At 29.8% G+C, this 26,252-nt stretch overlaps 1 protein-coding gene across 1 annotated transcript in view; it reads left to right on the forward strand.

The window, feature by feature from the left end:
* Nucleotides 1–2,295: 2,295 nt before the first annotated feature.
* LOC130895348 (scavenger receptor class B member 1-like) overlaps nucleotides 2,296–26,252 on the forward strand; it is a 64,335-nt gene continuing 40,378 nt past the window's right edge. Inside the window, exon 1 of the mRNA XM_057802585.1 lies at nucleotides 2,296–2,563. Coding sequence (XP_057658568.1) covers nucleotides 2,533–2,563 — 31 coding nt within the window. The 5' untranslated portion in view covers nucleotides 2,296–2,532. The remainder of the gene's footprint in view (nucleotides 2,564–26,252) is intronic.

Below are 26,252 nucleotides of genomic sequence, written 5' to 3' on the forward strand. Positions count from 1 at the left end.
ATTATTTACATAAATCTGTCCAAAATAATACTTTTTAACACTAGCTTTACCTGTATCTGGGTTTGTCTGTTTGTAACTCTTCTCTAAACTAAGAGTAATGAAAATTTTTTTTGACAGAAGATTCAAACTATATCGTTAAGGCTCGATACAAGTTTCGACGAGATGTATGTACATAAGCAGCGACCCGCTTTCATAGCATACGGAACTAAAAACTCAGCTTCTTAGTTTGATTTGCTTCAAATCGTGTTTTCCAGTTTTTTTAAACTATATTTTTTATTGTATATTATAAAAAAAATACTAAATAAAGAAGAAAGTAACATTTTGTTTAAATCCTCATTCATCATTTTTATCAGGTTTTCTGATAATTTTTGTAATTCTAATAGCGGTTATTTCTACTAAACCAAAGTGCTCTAACCCTGTCAGACATCCAATAAATTGGATTTTTGACGTACCTCACATACATCCCATTCTCCACTAAGAGCTACTTGGAGTTGATTTAACTCACTACGATGAGAATGACAAGTCTCCCTAAATTATCTCTAGAGGATTCTTAACTAGAGATTGTGAAGTCAGTCCAGAAGTGACATTCCCACTTGCTCTAAGTATTCAGTAACAATTTTGGCGGTATGTGGACGAGCATTATCCTCCATTGAAATGAATTGCTCACCAATAAATGGAGGAAATGGGATCACAGCCTCTAGGAGGACTTCCTCAATGTACCTCCGAGCAGTCAGTGCTCCATTATTTATGAAAATCAGTTAAGTATGGGTGAGGAAATTGATTCCACTACAAACCGTAACTGATCTCCTTTCATTTTTGTGATATTCAATCTGCTCCTTTTCATTGTTGATACGTTTGTAACGGAACTAAAACTATTTCGAGAAGATATTAAGAGAGAAACGCGATTAGAAGCCTTTGCACAATTTCCCACAGTCCAGGATATTCTTCGAGTATCTCCACCCGCAACCAAAATTTGTAATACTCTCTTTTAAAAGTCGCTTTCAGCTACTTATAAGTGCTAAGCTTTCTTCCTTTACATAAAATGGATATAAGATCCATGGTGGTATTTTCATCGACAGAGTATCTTCAAATTTGATGTTGAAATCATCAAATATAGAACGTAAGTATGTCTCAAAGTCTTTATCAGGGTATTCTACCTGAGACTGTTTGTTTGAAAACTGTGAAAATTCGCGCCGACCAATTTTTTTTCCATAAATCTTAATTTACCAAAAAAAGCTGAAATTACATTTTTTGTTTTTATGTATTAATTTGTCAAATATGCGCCTGTCTGTTTTGAAATTGGTCAGATTTTCTTTTAAATCAGAACCTTCACTTTCCAAAAACTCTAAAATTGAGTCAAAAAGTGAATAAAATCTTAATGAACATACACCTTTCGACAACCAGCGTACCTCGGTATGTAACAGCAATCGTTGGTTGTCTTCATCATTTTCCTCACTAAAATTGTTCGCTACTAGATGTTATCGGTGAATTGCACCATATCTCTAGATCATGGCAGGAGCTCCATCTGTTGCCATCGAAATAACGTTTAGATTCTTTTCCATTTTCGTCCATTGTCTTCCAAAAATTAACATTCGATGATTCCATTTAATCCGTTTGCAAAAAAATATCCACAACGACTAACTATGATTGTCAAGTACAAACTGGGCTTTCAAAATTGCTGAATTTTGAGTGAGATTTTCTCAACGTACGCGAAAATATATTTACCAGCTTATATTGCTTAATGCTGATATTTCCAGATTGACGCTATAAAATTTTTGGTCAACGCTTGTAGAACAAGAGTTTTTGCGATTGAATTCAGTCAGCATTACGGTCAAATTTCTTTTCATTCCACGTGATTTTAATCTGTAGGAATAGAAAGCTACTTATTTCCATTCTTGGTGACGTCAAAAAATTAACATAATCGAATATAATGTATTTATAATCAATTTTCATCTTGTCTAAGTTAATTGTATTATATGGAATAAGATATACGAATCCGACATAGTCTAATAGTAATAATTTTCGGTAAATAATGTCTAGTTGAAAACAATGTTCTGAACATAACCTCAATAATAATCGATGTGAAATGAAATCTCTGGCGTCATCGATTGATTCTATGACGTGATTGGTTAATTTTGACCCCGAAAAATCGAATTTTTGCAGAAAAAATTATAATCACTTTCCAACGATGTTGATGATGGGTATAATTTATAGATAAATAAACATTCTTACGTAGACGTATGTTGGTATCACCTTTCGGTATATACCAGTTAAACTATTTTTAAGTCCGAAGAACGTTTTGACGGACGTCACAGTTGTCGATAGAATCGAGTTTCCCTCCCACTCTTACTCTATTTCTTATCTGCACCGTTTGGTTTAAAACCTCTGATGTGGTTTCGGTGGATTTATTTACAAAAAAAGCCTATATTGTGTCGAGACTCGCGTTTATTTGTTTCCGTAATTTTTTAAGTGACGAATTTGGAGTGATTATCAGTTTTTGAATTTTGTTTGGCTCTAGGAACAATTTTTGAAATGAAGGAAATTCGGTATACCGTCAATAAAAGTGAGTACCTTCTCTGGATTGAATTTATTCTAAATTTTGACAATTATATTTGATTTTTTTATATTTACAATTTCCAACTAGAGAAAAATATATTTGAATTTATATATTTAACCCATTTGGATATTTATACGATAATATGAAAATTAATATCGATTTCTTATTAATAAATTGAAAATAATGAAAAATTATTTTTAGTCATTTCACTGACAATGGTTTGTAATTGTTTTTGCTTAGAAATTTTTGGCAAATGATATTTTATTTGTTTTTTTAATAACCATAATAAAAAAATTATTATTTTATATATTTAATATTATTATGAATTATTAATATATCATATCTTTTAATTGAATTTGTTGTATTGAATATTTACTCGAATATTTAAAAGATAATATAAACTAATGAGGAAAAAAAATTAAATTGAATCAATAAATTGAACATGTTTCAGATACATTATTGTTTTTGAATTTTTTTCAGCGAATTCATATTATTTATAATTTATTGAATTATATTTTTCCTATATTCATAATATTCGAACAAAAAAAAAACAATTAAATTTATATTTTTCAATTAAATTTATTATAAATTAGGTTATTTATTTCACAGAATGGAAAAAAATATAATCAATACTAATAGATTAAAAATAATGGAAAATATTTATTTTTGATAATTTTACGGGCAAATATTAATAAACAATGATTCTTGTTTATTGTTTTCATCGTTTTCTTTTACAGGTACAAAATATTCTAATTTTTATTTTTAAAATAAATTTATCCTATTGTAAATTCATTACGGAACTTATATGATACAATGAAAATAAATAATTAATCAATACTTATAGATAATGAAGATACGGAAAAATACTTTCAGTCATTCCATTAACAAATATTTTTAATTGTTTTTGCTTATTCCTTTTTTGGAAATTCATTACAATCGAAATTTAACTCGATACATATATAATTTTACTAATAAAAAAATATTTTTATATATGATAAATTTATTTGCACATTTTAAAAATAATACGAACTTATGAGAAAATAATTTAAATTAATATCAATTAATTTAGAATAATGAAAAATATTTTAGATAAATTAACTAGTAAACATTTATTATTGTTATCAAAATTTGTTTTGGCGAATTCGTGTTATTTACAATTTATTGAATCAAATTTTTCCTATATTTACAATATTCAAACAGGAAAAACCAATTCAATTTATTTATTTATATTTTTTCATTAAATTTTCATAAATTAGGTTATTTATTTCACAAAATGGAGATAAATATATAATCAATATTAATAGATTGAAAATATTGCAAAATATTTATTTTTGATAATTTACGGGCAATTATTAATAATTGTTTATTGTTTTTCAAATTCATAAATAAATAACTCTAACTCTAAATAACTAACTCAATTCACTAACAAATATTTTTAATCGTTTTTGCTTATTCGTTTTTTGGAAATTCATTACAATCGGAATTTAATTCGATACATATCAATTTTTTAAATAATTTTATTAATAAAAAAATATTTTTACATATATATAAATATTATGATGAATTATTATTATATCTATCTTTCGATTCAATTTGTTTTATTGAAAATTCATTTGGATATTTGAAAAATAATATGAACTTATGAGAAAAAAAATTAAAGTAAATCAATAAATTGAAATTGGAAAATGTTTCAGATACATTAATTATTGTTGTTGAACTTTTTTTAGTGAATTCATGTTATTTATAATTTATTGATTTATATTTTTCTTATATTCATAATATTCAAACAAGAAAAAACAATTCAATTCATATTGTTCAATTAAATTTATTGTGGGGTGAGGTTTTTAAATCAAATTAGAATATTAGTAACCAAAAATGAATCAATTTTAAGTATTTTATGTCCTCAAGTATCCCAAAATAAAAATAAAATTATGTCAAACAAAACAAACAACAAAGCAGAGTGAAGAGAAAAATAAGATGATAAATGAATTCAGTTAAATAAGCATAAAAATTTTAAATTAATATGTAGAGCATCTAATAAACAATATTATCAATTCAGGAGGATTTGTTTAAGTGAGATAATGGATATTTAATTTTAAATACATAACACACTTAAAAATATACCACTTAATCAATTATCAGCGCTGTTTAATAACTAGATCATGACACAACAAGAAGTTGAAGACAGATGGAAATCAAACTTCAAAATTTCTATAAAATCCATTGAATTTTTCAATAGATAATCTCCAACAATAACCTTAAGAAGTTTACGTAAGTTAAGGTCAGAAAAATTTGTTGAACTGCTTACTCATAATCAAAAGTAAGGATAATACATCCTAAAATAGAATAACGTACTTGACAATACGAACACATGCTGAGTAATTTAATATTCATATCATATCATATCCACTTAAACGTATAGATCAAATTAAGGCCTGTGGAAATGAAATGAAAATGGGAAATGAAAAGAATATATCAAAATTACAAATTCTATTAACAAAAGTTGAAGAGCTTTTCATATAACCTCAAACTTTACGTGAAGTATTTTTTATTTTTATTATTTTAAAACATTATTTTATCTAAAACATTATCTATTATTTATTTTATTTTTTATTATTTTATTATTTTTAAAATATGTTTTTTCCAAAATTCAGTGGAAATTTACACTTTTATATCACAAACAAACTGTAATTTTTCAATATAGGATATTCATTTCTAGCCTTATGACTCAACTAAATATTTTCAATCGAAAATTCTTACGTCACAATATAGGTTTATCCATGGACTTTCAGTTTATTGAAATCTCTACTTTCTGATGGCGAAAAACATTTGCAGAAAATGTGAAAAAACTGGAATTCGAAATTTTTATTCACAATGTATTATTTTTATCAAATTATCAAAATTTTATGCCATAATTACTGTAAAACCGTGAGATTCTTTATTATATTTATTATATTCCAAAAATAGCTAAAATTTCAATAATAATTTTTTCAAAAAGCCTATTTTTTACATGAGAATTTTCGATTTAAAGTTGAGGTGCTTTTATGATATTTAATCAAAATAAGATGAAAAAATAAATAGTTTAATTCAAAAAAATTACAGTGGGGCATAAGAAGGTGAGTTTTTTGTGATAAAATATATTATTCTGAAAGATAAATATCAAAAATATATTCAATCGAAAATTCTTACGTCAAAATATAGGTTTATCGATGGACTTTCAGTTTATTGAAATCTCTACTTTCTGATGGCGAAAAAACATTTGCAGAAAATGTGAAAAAAACTTGAATTCGAGATTTTTATTCACAATATTTTTCGCAAATTATGAAACTTTTATGCCATAATTACTGTAAAACCGTGAGATTCTTTATTATATTTATTACATTCCAGAAATAGCTAAAAATTGTATATAATAACAAGAAAAAAACTTCGGGTGAGTTTTCTGTGCATTTTCTGAGAAAATTGATCATAGAAATGCATTTTTTTATCATCATCAGAAGGTACAAATTTCAATGTATAAAAAATCCATTTCAAAAAGTCTATTTTCGATTTTGAGTTCAGGAGTTTCTGTGATATTTAATCAAAATAAGATGAAAAAATAAATAATTTGAATCAAAAAAATTACAGTGGGTCATAAGAAAGTGAGTTTTTTGTGATAAAATATATTATTTTGGAAGATAAATATCAAAAAACACAAATTGGTTATTTGTGAAAAAAGTGTGAGAGCAAAAGTTATAGAGTTGTTTATCACATATAAATTTCTCATTCGATTTTTCTCCAAAAGACTTGAAAATTCAGGACAGATCGAGATAAATCATTTTGTTATTTTTTTTCCTTTCTCCCTGAGTTTCATCCTACTCCTTTTTTTGGTTCAAAATTAGCGAACCAGGTCTAGAATGAATTTCCAAAACTTTCACTATTTTCAATTACAGAAAAATTCTTAGAGTTTTCCAGAAAACATTACAAATATACAAAATTTCATCGAAAAAGTATTCACGAGGGTTGTTTTTTTTACAAAAAGTGAAACATAAATAAGAAAGTCCAAAGCAAGTATTTTATTTTTCCAAAATATTCGAAACAAGGTTCTGAAAGTCTTCAACGGCTTCTTGAGGTGATGGGAATCACTACCAGCGAATCTTTTCCCATTGGGGAACAATAATAAGTTACTAAGCGATAAATCGGGTGATGGATGGGTATTAATTTGATGTTTTCTTCCTTCAAATATTCTCTTATGCTTTATAGGAGCTGGATCATCGTGATGCAGAAACACGCGACGTTTTTTTTTTCATATTCATTCAAAAACGATTGTCATTGATATCGTTGGAGATGCCTCTATCTGTCTGTAAATCACTCATCGATTTTCTTTTATTATGCTGCGTACAGCATCGATGTTTCTCGGATTGCCAACCGATTTTGGTTGACCTAGATCTAACTGATGAATACCCGACACGACCATGACAAAATTCTGCAAACCAATTGTTAACAATCGTCTTTGGTGGTTGAGTATTTACCTATTACAAATTTTGAAAATCAGAGCACGTGAAATTCGTTCTCGCACCCAATTGCACCGAGCTGAGACATATTATACCTTAAAATATTCTGAAAGACGAATACCTTGATTTTAATTGGATTACCAGGTTATAAAACCCATTGTTTAAAGTTATTAATGTCAATTCGAAATTATACACTTTTTTCTAATTCGAATATTTATATTTTTTTAAAAAAAAAGAAGGGAGACTGAAAATTATATCAATTATATAGATTTGAATACAATTTGCGTCATGTATTATGAAATTATTGGTTCGGAGATTCTGATGATAGATTAGAACGGAAACTCGTTCGAACTATAAATCCGATTATAAAAAAATAATTTTTATTCTTATTTTTCATATTGTTTCCAATGAAATTATATTAAATTTATGGATTGATTTATGGAATTTCGCTCTAAAGATAATTATAATGGAGAACTTACGTAAATTTCCTGAAATATTATACGAGGTTTTAAGGAAATTGATTTTTGATTTTGACGTTTAAAATATTTAATATTTCAAAATGTCACGATTTGGTTGAATTAAATTATAGAATCGAAAATACTAAAAAATACCGTATACAGTATCAAAATTTATATAAAAACAATTTATTAACTTTTGCAATGATAGAAAGTATCAATTAGATGGAAATTGGACGGCGGAAGAATTGACGTTAATTTTAGAGGATTGGGAAATCATTAAGTTTGATATTTTTAATCGTGGACGTACTCAAAATGTGTAGTGCTATGATTTCATATGATTTTTGACGTAGATTAAAACGACAATAGTGCCGATCATCTCGCTTTGACTTTTGGTGATGAAGCACCATCTCGTTGAGGATTTGACCATCTTAGGCTTATCATAAATAAATAGAGGGGTCTACTAAGATCAAAGACCATGAAAATTTATCAAAAATACTAATTTGCCGTTTTGAGATTGATTTGAAATCTGATGGGAGCTAATCATATGGCGTCGACAAAGAAGAAAGTTCAATCACGAATAACTTTTTTAGTGTTAGCTGAATTATGTTTTAATTTGAAGAGATTGTGAATAACATGTCAATAAGTAAGCTGTTACAAGAGAGATATAAGAAACTGAAGCATTGAGTTCCGTAGAAAGGGAAATTCTACCATATAGCCGCGGTAGAATGAACTTGGCGAGGTGGAGAAGTTGTTGTTTGCTTGATTGGTTTTTTTCTATCGAATCAATCATCGATGGTTCTATATCGAGTTGAATATAACCCTCCATTCAGTAAACTTCACCAAGGTGCTTCAAGAATGTGTGCTTGAAGCAAATTTTTGATAGAAAACAACGACAGCAAAGTTTGTCCTGTCAAAAATAGAACAAAATCGTCTGCTGGAGCGATTGGATTGAATACCAAGGAAAAAATGACTAATCACTCGAATAGATCGACCACGGTTAGTCTATTGGTCAAAAGTGGAAAGTAAGAGCAAGCTTTTAAAAATTACAGGCCACAACAGTGCCAAATCAATTCAAATCTACTCGAATATTGACGGAGAACATTATGATCAAAATATTAACAGTAGAAATACATCTTCATCAGTCATAGAAACTAACAAGTCTGAATCTTAACTTTTCTAATTGTTATTTTCTTAATTGCACCTTTGATAAAAATTTTTTTATACTTATGATAAATTTTATAACAACTTTCTCAAGCTTGTTGCTTATAGGCATCAGAGCTCCGCCTATGGCGTTGGTTTTTTTCCAAGCATCAAGTTTTCGAAATTGAATCTTTTCGAACAATGATCAATGTCCTTGAGTTATTACTACTGGAAACGAACTAAAAAGTTAACATAACATTTGAAATGATCCGTTTAAAAATACTGTCATCTATTAACAATGTATTTATCCTAGCGTCGGATCCACAAAAGTAGGAGCTTTATTTCGGAATTGCTCTATCATATTTTCGGGAAAATCTATGGTTGAAATGGTTCTCATTCTTTTAAAAGTGAAAAAACTGAAAGTATATTTTCACCTAGTACTTCACCCACGATTAAAATCATGAGGAATTTTGTTACATCATGTAAAATGTTACTATAAATTATCATCGTTAGAATAAAAACATATAATAGAAAAAATTATTTAGCTAAACTTGAAAATATCTTAGCTAAAATGACCTTGAACATTTGAGCACCCTGCAACAGGATATTGGAGCAACAAATATCGTGATTCATAGTTTAACCTCTACGCAAATTCTCCTTTTTCGTAAAAATTGAATCCATATTCGAACCAATAAATATTCAACTGCATCCATAACGACCTAGACTATTAAAATTTAAAGACATGCATTGGATGACCAATCAATATTCATCATCATTAACCACAAACCAGCCTATCCAAATTTAATGTCATTCAAAATCTAACCAATGAAAATTAACAGCGATTTCTATAACAACAATAATTAATAGCCTTAATATTTTTATCAAGCGTCAATTTGAATATTGATTTTTAAAATCGATGAAGTTTTCCAACTAATTAATTTAGTGATTTTTATTATCGTTACACTTTTATACATATTTTTTTATGTTTTACTTGATCATAATTTCATTCCCAGAGGGTTAATACATGAGTATTCGAAAATATATTAAAGTTGGTACATTTTGGTGTTTAATTTTGTCACAATCCCACTATGAAAATGCTCATGATCTTGCTGCCGAAGACTTCTTTCCAATTCATATATAATTCTAATATATTTCCAAAGCTTTTTTTGGTACCTCTTAAGCAAATTATACTATTTATAGGTTGTTCTAAGACTAAAAACAATTTTTAATGGATATTTTCTAATTAGAAATACCCCAAAACACTTTATTTGCCAAACATTTAATGACAAAGTTGTGTCTACGTATCATATAAATTCAATTCAATTATTATACCTTTTAAAAACATAATATTGATAAGGATTAATGGAGAATATAATTAGTCTATGTTCTAATTTTTTATTACAGTATGTTATGTAATCAGTTAAATTCACTTCCTTCCAATTTGATTATTAATCCATAAGAAATAATATATGGGTACGCAAAAAGATTTTATGTATCTTAAAATGCTGTAAGTAACACAAGTTAACTGTCAAGTAAATCCTAAACAATTAATTAATAGGGCTCAAAGGTTTAATAAACGTTCCCCAAGTAATGCTGCAGAAATACGGGTCCCAGGATAGTTAACAACAACAATAACCATGAATGTGTTCATGAGTGAATCTCCAATAATCCGAGAGCCAGTCAGAAAGGACAGCGTTCCATCTTGGCTTGAAAAGAAATTCCTTGCAAGGAATCTTGAAGGAGCTGATTACATTTTCGTATGTGATTCAGGCATATCAACAACTACAACCTCGGGATTATCCTAAATGTTTTCAGACTAAACCAATTTTTATTTGTCGGGTCATGTGAATCGTTGAGGTTCAAACAGTTTCTAAATATAAAGCCAAATTGAGAGTCTGGTGTGCAGTTTCGGGACACGGAATCATAGGTCCGTATTTTATCGAAGAGAATGGTAAATAAGTCATGATTAATCAACAGAGCCACATATAAATTTGAACACGCTTTATCCTGATCTATGTCAATTGGCAATTGGCATTTCGACACCAATTTTGATAACAAGATGGAGCAACTTGCCATACTGTTGCGGCAGTTCGTCAATTCCTTCAGTAATACTCTCCAAGCAGATCTATTCCACGGTTTTTCGACTTTCTTTATCATTCACATTTTCCAAAACTCTATTTCTAGACGCATACAGGGGAGATGGCTAAACAACCGCTTTCAAACGTACTGAGATAACCTTTATTCCACGACAAGAAACTTGGAACATCGAAATTACAAATTTAATATTGTTAATTTCGGGATGTACTGTATTTCCAATACAGAATTCTCACCGTCAAATCACATATATCGAGAAGACAAACTGATTCTTACCGGAATCATACCTAGAAGATTGATGAAAAGCTTTGATGGATGAAAAATGGTTTCTTTAAACTGTTTAACATGACTTATACATTTAGGCTAAATCCATTTTTATTATAAATAACGTATTGTCCACATTTGATATTTATAAATCATCAAGTTCACTGTATTCAATCTCAAAATTTACTAAATTATCATCTTCAGAAATGATATCCTCATCAAAATCAATAATAATTTGATCTGGTTCCAATTTAAGAAAACTTTTTAAGAGCTTATTGGTAGGGACTTGTGATTCTAACTATTCCATTGAATTAATTCAATAAGATTAAGTTTGGAGTGATGTGGTAGCTATTTCAAATCATTGTGACCATGAGTTAATGATGATCACAAGACTCAGAGCCTCTTTGAATTACAAACTTTCCTATCTGCCGATAAACGTTCAGATGTAGTCATCACTATAAAGAGACGTAGATTATAATACTTTGGTCATGTGAGGGATCAATTGGATTGGAAGAACCAGCTCACAACATCGTGGTTAAACAGTTTTCTTCAATAGTTTGGCAATGACAAGTCAATATGGGAGTCAACGATAGATAAAGGTACGCAAAGAAGTAGATACTTTAATCATGGTGAACTTTAAGCGCTGTTGCGTTGGTTTCATGTGCGTGGTTTGAAGATACTCATAAAGTAGATACCAAATCCGTATAATCTGCGTACGTAGAAGCCTGATTGAACTATCGACCGATGAAAAGTTTTCATATAAATCTTCTTAATATTATATGAATCTACTATATAATGTTTAAGTTGCTAGAAAAGTTTTCAAAAACTAGAATGATACCAATTCTTAATGAGAAACATGTAAGTTATATATAAATACATGGATCCACTTCACAAAATCAGAAATTTCCTTTATCTAAAATATATTTCCTCATTTTTAAAACCTACCTTGGAGATCGGTACTTCATGATTAAGGAAAATATTCAACAACACATGTTTTTTAAGTTAGCGGTTTTATTCCTCTTTTGGATCTTCCGTATGTTTCTCAAATTCATATCGACAGGTTAAAGCAATGGTTAAAAATATGGTAAATTCAGTTAACGTGACCATATGACTTTCACAAACAGACGAGAAAACAGTCACTATAAACGAGCATGGAATATCATAAAGTGAGAAAGCTAAATATCTTGGAAAAATTCTGGGTAGCATACTTTTTTTGAAAGAAAAAACACTTTTTCAAGAGAACAGCTTGAGATTAATTTTGGTCGGATAAGTAGAGGGGCTTACTACTTAAGTATGGTGGTATTCAAAACTGAAGTAAGACTTTTATAGTTTCGTAGCATCTCAAAATATACAGAAGAGAATAGTTGGATTTTCTTCGGTAACCGTTGGTTTCTTACTCAAAAAATTGAATAATTTTGTCATAAATAAATCAAGAGTTATATCCACTTGTGAGTAAGAAAAAAACGTGTTTTTTGTGAATACATATAATAAATTTAATGTATTTTAAGAATTTGAATATAATGGGTTCCGTTGTTCCTGCAGTAAATCTCCTAACCTCCAGAAGAAGGTGTCTGACGTTGATTTAGATGTCTCTGATCCAAATTACCTGAATCAAAAAACAGCCCAAAGATTAATTCTTAGGATAGATAAATACAATGATCGATGGAATAGTCAAAATTTTTAATTTTGAGAAAATAACGACTTCCCAAAGAAAAAAATTTTTTTTAAATTACCTGGTCTTACAAATGCATCTAAGAAGATTGGGGGAAAATTTCAAGCCTATAGGTCCAGCTGTTTTGGGAACCATTTGAACAAAATTAAATGTTTTTTTCAACTTAGATCGGGTCATCTATTCCAAGGCCATAAGAGGTGTCCTCTGCTTTATAGTTTGCTTTTGATACAGCCAACTATTGCAATTTCAACGATCTTACAGCTACATTAGATTATTTATGAAGTGATTTTCCATATCAGCTGATTAAAACTTTAGGCCTTTAGTTAGATATAGAATAAACTTTTCATATTCTAATTCCAAGAAGAAAAGCATGGAAAAGCATGGAAAAGGGTATAGAGGTAATGAGAAGCAGCTGCTATTCTGGACTTCACTAATTTCTCCGAAACTATTTACCGGATCAATGTGAATTTTTTAGACAATATTTTTGAATATATGTACAATCGAAAATAAGTCAAAAATACTCGTTTTTTCCGAAATTACAAGTGAATATGACCCTATAAGGTGACACGCTTTTTTGTCAATCAGTGTATGTTATTCTGACTTATCAGACGTATTTTATAATAATCAATGGAATTTATGATAAAAAAATCTGTAAAAAATGTTTTATCAATAGTGATAAAGGGGTCGTTTCTAATTTTAGTTGCGATAATTATTATCATTTAAGTCAATTATTTTATTATTATTTTTATAACCTGAAATATTGTATGAAAGTCAATACTATAATCACAATTTATTTCGTTACTTTTATTTCTCAATTTTGTTATCCATTCAATTTTTTTAATCAATGTATGAATTATCATGCTGATATTTTCTAAAAATAAATCAAAAAAAAAGGTAACGAATGGAGATCTGTTGCGGTCAAAGCATTCGAATATTTCTTCAATATCCATTGAATGTGATACACGGTAAATCAAAATACAATATCTACATGTTTTCTTTTCAAATTAATCAACTTATATTTTATGTGTCATTTAAGTGTCATTTACCAGAACTTTTTAATTTTCGAGGTATTTTGATTTTTCTTAGTAAAACCATCATTATGTCACTATATCTAATCTGAATACACCACCACTACACCAACACTCACAATTACATTGTCTAACGCGACGCGTTTCGATAACCAAGTAATCGTCTTCAGAGATTGAAAGTAAACGAATGTATTCAATATGAATATCACCAACAGTTCCAGAAATACCAACTTAATTGTTGTTTGTTACTGTATATATTGAGACTAAACAAAAAAACTATCATATTTACCACAGTATATAGTATACAATATACGTCATAAAGAAATATTTTCTTCATCATTTCATCCCTTGTTGTTCGAGGTATTTTGTATACTTCATTCTTAATGTGACTTCATAGAAATGAATCCATTTTAATGAAATCTGGCGACCTTGGTGGCCACTGTACTGGAACTCTTCTTCCGATCTATTTTCTAGGAAATTGTTTATCGAGTTCTCAATTTATTAGTTGATTAGCGTGGGTAGGCGCACTATCATGCAAAAACCACATCTTCTGAAATGGGACTTCTTACAGTAGTAGGAGTAATCGGTTTAGAAGAAAATCTAATCTAATCTAATAAAAAAATATGGTCCGTCCTACTACACATTTACCAACGATACCTTCTTTTCGCCTCTTAACACAACCATTTTTATTAAACGTGGCTCCATCTCCAAATAGAACAGAGTCGAAAAAGTTAATTAACCTTTCATAAAGCCCACTTACAAAATACAAAGTTAGTTAATTCAATATTCTTTCTTCCATATAAGGACTAATGCCTGTTCCTTATTCATATCTTTTCTCATCCTGGTTCTAGATTCCTATTGGAGATTCATCTCTTGCATTTTTCACCAGACTATCTTCTGGCATCCATCTTACATGTCGGGTCCATTTTTTGAACAAATAAAAACGGATATTGATAATTGGATATGGCTTTATTATTTTTTAAAAAATTCTCCATTAAGATCAAAACATTTGTAGAAATTTTTCCATTCCGATTGGGGTACCTCCAAAACGTGTGATTCGAACGCATCAACCACTTCCTCAAGTGTACCATTGTCTGCCAAAAGGACTGTTCAGTGAATGACTCATTAATTCGATGTTTGGACTGTTCAAAAACGTTTTTGTTTGCAATGATGTATGAGATCTCGGATTTTTTTGGCAATCAAATGCTGGTATACCATTCAAAATGGATAATTTTATGTTGATTTGATAGAACGGTGGTGACATGTCCAGTTATTCCGAAAAAACAGGCGACCATTTGCTTTAAAATGCTCGGTGCGCGACTAACTTTTGTTGAGCTTGACTCGTCTTGGAAGACTCATACAGTCGATTGTCGTTTAGACTTCTTTCGAAGCACCGAGATTGAGTGTTTTCATTATTTCTTTGCACCAAGCGACACGTGCTTTTTTTGAGCGATCGTCAAATTATCCAACTCGCAGAAATCTTTTTGGCAGCTAACTGTACACTATTTTGGACGCCCACGATTGCTTCAGCATCATATCTTTATTTTTGTTATTATTTTTGTCAGTCCTATTTGGATAGATTCGGTTTGATGTAAGTAGGAAATATGTTAAGCTGTTGTTTATATATATTTTTTTGGAGTAATCAATTATAAAAACATATTTAGTCGATAAAAGCAAATTAGTATATTCGTAAACAAAAAAATCATCAAATTATCAGAAGGAGACTATAAGATCAAGTCAAAACAATCATTTTTTGTCGATAATTTCGGAGAAATTCGTATTTTTTTAATTAGTCTTGTATATTCGGTTTTAATTTTCGTTCTGGGATTGTTCATTCCGTTTTATTCTAGCTACTATGAATATGATTTTTAATCAATTCCACTCAATAATTATAATCATATGAAAAAAAAGGTTTCGAAATAGATTTCGTGAATACTGTTCAATCGATGAATAATCTATTAAAAGATTTTGACCTTTTTTTAATATAAACTTAACAAAATATCGCATATATGGTAAGAAAAAATAACCCGTTTGCCTTGTCAAATCTGAAATGTCTCAAGGATTATCAATATGACTTGATTAAAAGTTCCTCATCTTATGAATATTTGTATCCTCGTATATACAGGGTCCTTCACGAAGAGCTGAATCGATTTGTATATGGGAAAGTACTGCGACTAGTGTACTGAAAATTTGCTTGCGTGGGTTTTCCGAAATGCTCGTTTCAGATAAAATAATTTCAGTTTTCTGGTATACCGGAAGTGGACTCAAACTTCGTTTTTTTAAACGAAATGCTATGGTTTTTATTAAGTTTTTGGAATCTACGCAAAATTTCAATACAACTTCATATAAGGCATCGTATTCTGAAAGTCCACCTTTTTTACACATTTTCGAAATTTTTGAACACTGCAGACCTCCACTAAAAAAAGATTATATTTCTTAATTTGAGTGAATCAGGTCTAATATTTGGGATTCGGACAAATAAAACTTACAGCTTTCCAAATCTGTGAAAACCTTGACAAAAATTTATATAGGGTGTTCAGAAATTGGTGCCGATTTTCGCTATCTAAAAACTTCGAAAACTTAATTTTTGCAAATACCAACCTCTCCGCCGTTGGATTCTCCGCTATAAATTAAGGGAACTTCGTTAGTAAATTCATATATCTAAAATCAACAGTTTTTGTAGAAACTTGAAAAAACTGAGATCTTCATAGTTTTTAATTGTCACCTGCCGATGGCGAATAACAAATAACAAAACTCATTTTGAGGACCGATAAACAGCACACGATCAATGGCCTCCCCGTTCACCGGATATCACCCCATTAGATTTTTTTCTTTGGGGTCGTATAAAAGATGTCGTGTTTGCTTCGCCTCTAACTACAAAAGAAGACTATTAGGAAAGAGTTCGGAATTCATTTCGAACTCTTTCACCGCAAGAAATTCGAAACGCCACCCAGCCCGGATTTTTAAGAAGGATCCATAAATGTTCGGGGCAACCATTTCGAACATTCAGTTTAATTTTTAGTTTTGTTCTTCTCCTCTTAGTGTAGTGTTGAATATTTTTTTATTGACTGAAGTATTGATACGTTAACTTTTGTTATTCGTTGTTCGCAATCGGCAATTAAAAACTATGAAAATTTCAGTTTTTTCAAGTTTCTACAAAAACCGTTAATTTGTGATATATAAATTTACTAACGAAGTCCCCTTAATTTAAAGCGTAGAATCCAATGGTGAAGAGAAAATGGGGGTTGACATTTGAAAAAATTAAGTTTTCGAAGTTTTTAGATAGCGAAATTCGGCACCATTTTCTGAACACTCTATATAAATTTTTGTCAAGGTTTTCACAGATTTTGAAAGCTGTAAGTGTTATTTATTCCAACATCTATAAATATAAATATGTATGAATAATTGTTGTTTGTATTTTTTTGAAAAATTAATCAAATTCTTCTATAACAATAAATTGTATTATTGAGTGCTCAAATTGTTTGCCTTCGGCCGAAAATGAGAAACACGTGCCGCGAACTCTTCTCAAACTTCCTCTATAACTTCCTTATTTATTTATATAACCTCAATACGTATCTCATCTTTGAGTTCAATGATATTTCATGATCTATTTCGGTACAATTCACTTTGCGAGTATCCACATCAAAAGAAATCAAGAGGAGTTAAATCAGATGACCTAGACGAACATTCTACTTTTTCCCTTCACAGCAAAGTGCTGAGGCACAATAATTTCTGTTTGGAAATAACCAGTTCAATCAGAGGATTAAGAAGGTTAAACGAAATTCCAAATATCGAGGAACTGTTAAGGTTTTTTGAACAAATATGGTCCAATAATATTATCTATTATTCCTGTTCAAACATTAACTTTCTCTGGGTAATTGAGTACGGTAGTCTTGCATCCAGTGTGGATTTTAGGTAGCTCAGGAAGAATTGTAGAAAAGTCATTTTTTCGTAAACATCGAATCTCTTCATTTTATTCCAATACAAAAATCAATTCGTCTATCAAAATCATCTTCTAGTACTAAACTTACTTTTTCTTCTTTAGCTTCCTGAGAACTTTTCAATGGTCCATGTAATTATCTGAAGCTGCTTGCCGTTAACTGGTATGGGGATTCTCTTGAAAGGCTAAACAGAACAACTATTATAGTTATTTCTTTACAGATATTGTTTTCCACTCCCTTTAAGAAGTCTTTGACATGATTCTCTGAATTTCTTCTCAATTTTGCTTACAATATTTGGGGTATTTTAGTATTTTATCTCTACAACCAGTTTCTATTCTTTGCGACTCCTTCAGCTTCTTGTTAATAGATATAAATTCGCGAGGTAGATAAGACATTTGACATTTTATAACTAGCGAAGACCATCACAAAATTTATTTTTGAGTGTCAATTTCATCTATGGCTGAATAGGTATTTAAAAGAACTTTCAAATAATGTATTACAACACTTACAATTCCACTTAAAAATTTTAGCGATTACGTCATCACGCTCACATGAATGACGTCAAAAATAAAAAAGGTATCCTTATGAATAGTCCTTGAAGGAACCGGTTTACGAAATAAAAAATTTATTCTTTCCATTTGCATCATACTGTATAAGACGTTCACACATGAGATATTTCGAAAATGAACTTGAAAAACAAAAGTGCGACTATTTTCAAATTGTGTTTGATTAATCAAGGTAAATCAACTAATTACTGTCATTTTTTAATTTATCAAGTATGCAGATAGGACTTTGTAGAATTTTTGGGACTGGACAAACCGGTTTTCAAATTTTTTCCAAACACACTACAAGTAGTTTAAAAATATTTCTAAATAGCTGGTTTTGAAAATGAGATAAGGTATTGATGGTATTAAATCGGAATACACGATTTAAGTAACACAGTTCAAACAACAATATTTAATATATCTTCCGAATAGAAACAACTTTCACTACGTCCGTTATACTATTCACTTTTTTTTTCAATCATTTGCATTCATAAAGAATGTTATTTCTGAAACGGTCAAAAAGCGTGAAAAAAGTACCATAGCGGTTTATTTTTTCACGCTTTTGCGTTAAAAAAAGTGTCGTGACGTGTCATTTTTTAACACAATTATAAAATTGTGTTATCAAATCTTATCGCAACATATTTGAGTTTACCTAATCCAAAAAACTACTCTGGGCATACATTTCGACGCTCTTCGGCGTCTCCATTGGTGGATTCCGGTGGTGATATAATTCAATTAAAGAAGCACGGTGGGTGGAAATCCAACATAGTTGCGGAGGGTTACGTAGACGACTCAATAAAATACAAAATTAATACTAATACTAATACATAATATAAATTGATAGAAGTTTTTTCGATTTTTAAGCCTACGGAGTATTCGTGAGTGAAGTAACTTTTTTTCACTCTCTGGAGCTGTAAAACCTTTCTACTCGTGATAAAAAGTATTGCTTTACTCACTTGCTGCGTAAATAACTAATATTTTCTCACACGGCTTGGTGGCTTTTAGAAACTCTAGGATTTTTTTCATTATTGTCCTCTTAAGTCACCTCGACCTTATTTTTTATTCTTTTCCTTATTATTCTAGTCATTATCACTTCTTCCACTCCTAAACTACATTGTGAGTCTTCCAAATTGTCTTCAACATTATTTTTCATTCTTTTTTTTCATTATTTTAGTCGTTATTGCTTATTCCACTCCTAAAGCTACATTGTGAGTCCTACAAATTGCCCTCAACCTTATTTTCCATTCTTTTCTCCATTATTTTAGTCATTATCACTTCTTCCACTCCTAAAGCGACATTGTGAGTCCTAGAAATTGTCCTCAACCTTATTTTCCATCCTTTTCTTCATTATTTTAGTCATTATTGCTTCTTCCACTCCTAAAGCGACATTGTGAGTCCTACAAATTGCCCTCAACCTTATTTTCCATTCTTTTCTCCATTATTTTAGTCATTATCACTTCTTCCACTCCTAAAGCGACATTGTGAGTCCTACAAATTGTCCTCAACCTTATTTTTCATTCTTTTCTTCATTATTTCAGTCATTATTGCTTCTTCCACTCCTAAAGCGACATTGTGAGTCCTACAAATTGTCCTCAACCTTATTTTCCATTCTTTTCTTCATTATTTTAGTCATTATCACTTCTTCCACTCCTAAAGCGACATTGTGAGTCCTACAAATTGTCCTCAACCTTATTTTCCATTCTTTTCTTCATTATTTTAGTCATTATTGCTCATTCCACTCCTAAAGCTACATTGTGAGTCCTACAAATTGCCCTCAACCTTATTTTCCATTCTTTTCTCCATTATTTTAGTCATTATCACTTCTTCCACTCCTAAACTACATTGTGAGTCTTCCAAATTGTCTTCAACATTATTTTTCATTCTTTTTTTCATTATTTTAGTCGTTATTGCTTATTCCACTCCTAAAGCTACATTGTGAGTCCTACAAATTGCCCTCAACCTTATTTTCCATTCTTTTCTCCATTATTTTAGTCATTATCACTTCTTCCACTCCTAAAGCGACATTGTGAGTCCTAGAAATTGTCCTCAACCTTATTTTCCATTCTTTTCTTCATTATTTTAGTCATTATTGCTTCTTCCACTCCTAAAGCGACATTGTGAGTCCTACAAATTGCCCTCAACCTTATTTTCCATTCTTTTCTCCATTATTTTAGTCATTATCACTTCTTCCACTCCTAAAGCGACATTATGAGTCCTACAAATTGTCCTCAACCTTATTTTCCATTCTTTTCTTCATTATTTTAGTCATTATTGCTTCTTCCACTCCTAAAGCGACATTGTGAGTCCTACAAATTGCCCTCAACCTTATTTTCCATTCTTTTCTCCATTATTTTAGTCATTATCACTTCTTCCACTCCTAAACTACATTGTGAGTCTTCCAAATTGTCTTCAGCATTATTTTTCATTCTTTTTTTCATTATTTTAGTCGTTATTGCTTATTCCACTCCTAAAGCTACATTGTGAGTCCTACAAATTGCCCTCAACCTTATTTTTCATTCTTTTTTTCATTATTTTAGTCGTTATTGCTTATTCCACTCCTAAAGCTACATTGTGAGTCCTACAAATTGCCCTCAACCTTATTTTCCATTCTTTTCTCCATTATTTTAGTCATTATCACTTCTTCCACTCCTAAAGCGACATTGTGAGTCCTAGAAATTGTCCTCAACCTTATTTTCCATTCTTTTCTTCATTATTTTAGTCATTATTGCTTCTTCCACTCCTAAAGCGACATTGTGAGTCCTACAAATTGCCCTCAACCTTATTTTCCATTCTTTTCTCCATTATTTTAGTCATTATCACTTCTTCCACTCCTAAAGCGACATTGTGAGTCCTACAAATTGTCTTCAGGTTTCTTTTTATTTCTTTTGTATATTATTCTAGTCACTGTCGCGTCTTCCACACCTAAAGCCACATTTTGAGTTATCTAAAGTACGTAAAAATTTTTAGAATAAATACAGGAAATTGTGTTTTTAACTTTTGAATTTTGACAACGTGATAGTTTTTTCTATATCAGAAATATGACGGTCAGAAATACGTCGGAAACAATTTATTTTTTTTAAGGAGCTTTTTTTGTATGCGCTGCATTAATGGTTCGTTATACAACAGTTTCGAAAAAAAATGGTGGAAAAATTTTTTCCAAAATAATTATTTATGAAGGTATTTTTGAAAACAAGTCATTAATCGTAATCAAAATAAGATCATTATAGTCATCACAACTATTTTTGAAACATCAAGTCTTTATTTTTTTTTTCGTTAAACAAACATAAACATCATTCGATAATTCACCTTGTTCTTGAAATAAAGTTCATTGTCGCGTATCGTTTATCGTATTAAGGACAACAATTTATTTAATATTCATCTAACCTTATATAATTATTTGCTTCATAACAAATATAATGAATGCTTACCTGTTTGTTTCCGCGGCACACGTTTTAATACACCATTAACTTTGAGATAACTATTTTTATTAAATTTAGTAACATCTCAATTTCAACATTGAAACTTTAATTTTGTTCCGCTCGAAGTTATAAAAGCAAAACCAAAATAAACGATCGTAAATAAATAGTTTTTAAATATAAAAGAACAACAAATAGGAACCACAAAGAAATTTTCTTTTGTAGTTAAAACGGTAGAACAAAATATTCACTGTATGTGAAGATGACAATTTGATTATCGAAACGTCTGTCTCCATGAACCATCGATTTTCATGAAAATTTGGAATTGAGCTTGAATTACCCTCATCTTCGAAATCTACCCTATGCCGATATGTGTTTATCACTCTTAGGGGTGAAAATGAACCCTTATTGTAAAAAATCAATAAAATTATAAGTACAAGCATCTAATGAGTAGAAAAATGCTTTTAAGGTTTGAATAAAAATTGTTTGATGCTCTAATATAGTATTTATAATTTTTCAGCCCAGCTTGATGTATTTAATCCCTTTTAAATCACCTCCGGTTAATATAAAATTTAAAAAATTCACTTTTTTGGTGGCTCACTTATATTGAGTTGTCTCTTTTTGTTTGTGTTCAACTCAAATATTTCGCATCCCAAATGTTCAACACTTATAAATCATCCCTTATTTCAAAATTTTCAAAAAAATTTGAAAAAAAAATATTTATACACGTATTTATTCTTTTTGATGATTTATCAACCCTAAATGAACAGCTTTTAAGCTGTTTATATTTGAATATTTTGTATTTATAATTTTAAACCCTTATAAATCATTCCCTATTTCGAAAAAAATTAAAAAAACATTTATAGACATACTTATACAATTTTTTGGTTTAGTTATTTTAAATTGACATTCGTTTTATCTTTTTTAACTTCAATATTATGTATTCAAAATTCTCAATCTCTATAAAATCATCCCTTATGACAAAAAATGAAAAAAGTATTTACATCTCCGATGCATACTTTCCCTTATACTCCAAAATCTACCTGCTTCAAAATTTAAAAAAAAAGTGTATTTAGTTTTTTGGCCATATCTCGGTTAATTTTCAAGAAAATCAGTTGCTTAAAATGTAAATTTATTGGGATTTTATTAACCTATAAGTTTATAAACTTTTTAAATTTCTTCAGTCCTCTATTTTTCGAAGGGCAACGTTTAAACGGTTCGAAAATGGTATCAGTCATACGTAAGGGTACGATTTGGAAGGTCATATTTCAGTTGTTTTCGAAGTTACAAAAAATTAGGAAAAAAACAAAGTATTTGTTAACAGAAATACTGACTTTTTGTTTTTCAAAATGTTTGAAAAATAAGGAAATTTTCAAAACTTCACTTAAGCATAATTTGTTTTCAAAATTAAGCATTCTAAATCGTTCAAATTTCCAGAAATCGTTTTTAGTACGTGAATAAAATAAATCATAACTGGATCGAATTATTATTGCAATTTGGGTACTTTTGCTAAGGGTGAAATTTATTCTACAAAAAAATAAATAAACATAATTTCAGTTATAACTTTCTTGGTTTTTATGTTAAAGAGTTCCATATATTCTCATTGTGAAGCTTTTTAAAAGGACTTTGGAAAAGGTTGGATGCAATTACCTCAAAAAGTTGACCGTTTTTCCGATTCTCGACGTTTAATTTTAAAAAATTGATCGATAAAAATATTCAACCTTCAATAAATCATGACTCGGTTTGTATTATGCTAAAAGCAACTTAAGAAAACCTATATTTTTGTTTTTTTATAAGCTTCATTTGTGTTTTCCACATTTTTTTCTGATAAAATCGAAAGTATTTGAGCTATTCATGAAAAATTGATCGAAAACGTGGTTTTTTCAAGAAAAATTTGAGTTTTCAATCAAGCATAACTAAAAAGTGAGCAAAAATATATTAAGAACATTTTTTTGCCCAAAATTTGGACCCCTATTAATTTCCACGGTTATTTTGAACATAAACATTTTTATCCTCTAGCTGGGGTGGAGCTCACCGCAAAGGCAAAGGCACACAAGGCATTCCCTAAATTGTGTCAAAATTTCATCAAAATCAATGCAGGTTCATGGAAGTCAGAGGTGAAAATCTGCGAATGTTCAGAGGAAAATCACATAACATGGGTGGAAATAATTTTGGATAAATTCGAATTAATATAAATAACCATTCAGATTATTATAAAGAAAATATGGAAATACTAAATTATTACCCACTATTCCTGTCCGCACATTAACACAGAATCGATTTTGATTGTTTTTTTGAATTGAACCGTGAAGATTCACATTTGCCCATAAATGTAAATTAAAGGAATTGATAATACCTGTGATTATCCTCTGAAGACTCCTTGTTTTTATTTCTTAAGTTGTTGAAAGTATGAAGATCAATTAGAAACGTTTAATTTTGTTTTAAGTTCCAATAAATAATCGCAATTTATGTTAATTTTCTTCAGAATGTCTCTTTATGGCGAACGGTTTCCGTGGCATGTACAACGATGTAAAAATCTACATAAATCCTAAACCATGAATTTTATCGAGTTAGAGAAAGAATTCCTTTTTGTTAAAAAATCGATTGGAAAATTTATTTTTGTCAACTTTGGATTGTACAGGTTCTCATGGTAAAAGTTACGGACTTTTAACCATCGGGCATGAGTTCTGGTCTTCAGATAGTATTATAGATATAGTTATTCAATCAAAGACACCATTTAATTAGAATTTGTAACATTATAACCGCTCAATCTTCTCCAGTTTAATTTTTTGATGCCTTATAGTAGTTACAACGAATTACTCACTATTTCTTTGAAGGTAATTATATTTTTGGATGTTGCGTGTTTGTCGTATCTCTTAAAGGATATGTTAAATTGAGGAAAGGTTAAAAATTCGTAATGGAATAGAGGTAATACACGTTTGTGAAAGATACATGCCAACAAGGAGCTGTAATAGAATAAATGAGAACAGTCCCTTCATGAAATAGTTAATGAAGAGCAACAGCCCTGAATGAGGAAATTTTGTAGTTGAGGTTATGTTCAGTAAACTTTACACAGGAGAAAATAGCATCAAAATGGAAATTGTCAAGTGCCAAAAAACAAAATTCTAATACTATATTGTGATAATCGCCGTAATCCAGTAAGATATTCCTCTAACAGTGTGTCATCAAGGATTCATTGTCCTTTACCACACCTCCTTTGAAAATACTGTTATGCAAAACATGAGGTTATCAAACCAATAAACCATGGTTGGATGACCTAGAAAATAGTAAAAGTATTGATTCCGGCTATGAATATTTACATTTTTCCAATAAATATAACTGTTAGGGATCAATAATCAAATTTCAATGTTATTTTTTATAGGGACGGGGTTTATTTCAACGTATTCAATTTGTTTTTTTCACCTTGTTAATTTATGAAAGAGCATTAATCAATTATAACACAAGCAATTCCTTGAAATGTTGTAAAATGTTGTAAACAGTAGAATTAAACAGAAATATTGTCATTAGACGAACAAAACATAGAATCACAAGGCTATTTTTGCAAATAATTGGATTTTTTATGTAGACAATTGTTCAGTTGATTAATAGGAGGGGTAAAAATAATCTAATCACCCAAAGATATATACATTGGAGTTTCAGTTGGGGTTCCGAAAACGGGAACCCACTGATTAGCTTCAAATTTCTATCACACACTAGATAATTGTTTATAAGAAGATTTTTGGCATCTCACGAGGAAAGCGAATGAAAAAAATGTTTCTCAACCTCACCTAAATTAACCTAACCAGGTGAAAATCCTGACACAAACGTGAAAGTACCCGGACTTTTATCTAAAGAAAGATATTGCAAAAAGCATAAAAATAATATGACGGTGCTGAATTTGCGGAGTCTTTTGCGAGACAGGCAAAAATTCTTAATAGTTATCGATGATCATAATTGATAAATGACATAAGTGTGAAGTTATGTTAACGCTTACAATGTTCAGTTGGTTCAGGAAGTAAATGAAGATGATCCTGATAGAAGGCAGGAATTCAAAATTCAAACAGAACAGAGAAAATCATCACTGGATGTGTGAAGTTCACACTCAATGTCCTAAAAAAGTTGGGCTTATACCTCTAGATATCTAGATTTTTTGATTAACCTCTTAGTGTCCACATTACAAAAACCTTTTTCTAATGTTAATCAACCAAATGAGATAGATCGATCTATTTAAGTCGTAAAGTCATCGCATTTTACAGGTACGGTTAGGGATTAGGTGTTTCGCAAGACGTGGAACCCTCGAATATCCGGCTAGATCCCCCGATTTAAATCCTCTCGATTACTTCTTATAAGTACAAAAGTTTTCGGAACTTCAGCTAGAGTTTCCACTTTTATTATGTGATGATATGAAATAAAATAAAATTTCGAAAGTTTCATGAACCCTATGAGCTGTAATAATAATTTTTGGTAATTATACACTTTCACGGTCACCTGGTTTTTTGGCTCTAGAAAATCGATAAATGGATGGATTTTAATGATCTTGGTCTCAAAATGTTCCATTTTACGGCGGATTTATAAAAAAATTAGTAGAAATAACTGGAATGGAAATTTCTCATAGTTTTACTGTTTTAAAACCGTTTTAAAAAAAAC

This window comes from Diorhabda carinulata, chromosome 6 (assembly GCF_026250575.1).
Source record: "Diorhabda carinulata isolate Delta chromosome 6, icDioCari1.1, whole genome shotgun sequence".
NCBI lineage: Eukaryota > Metazoa > Arthropoda > Insecta > Coleoptera > Chrysomelidae > Diorhabda > Diorhabda carinulata.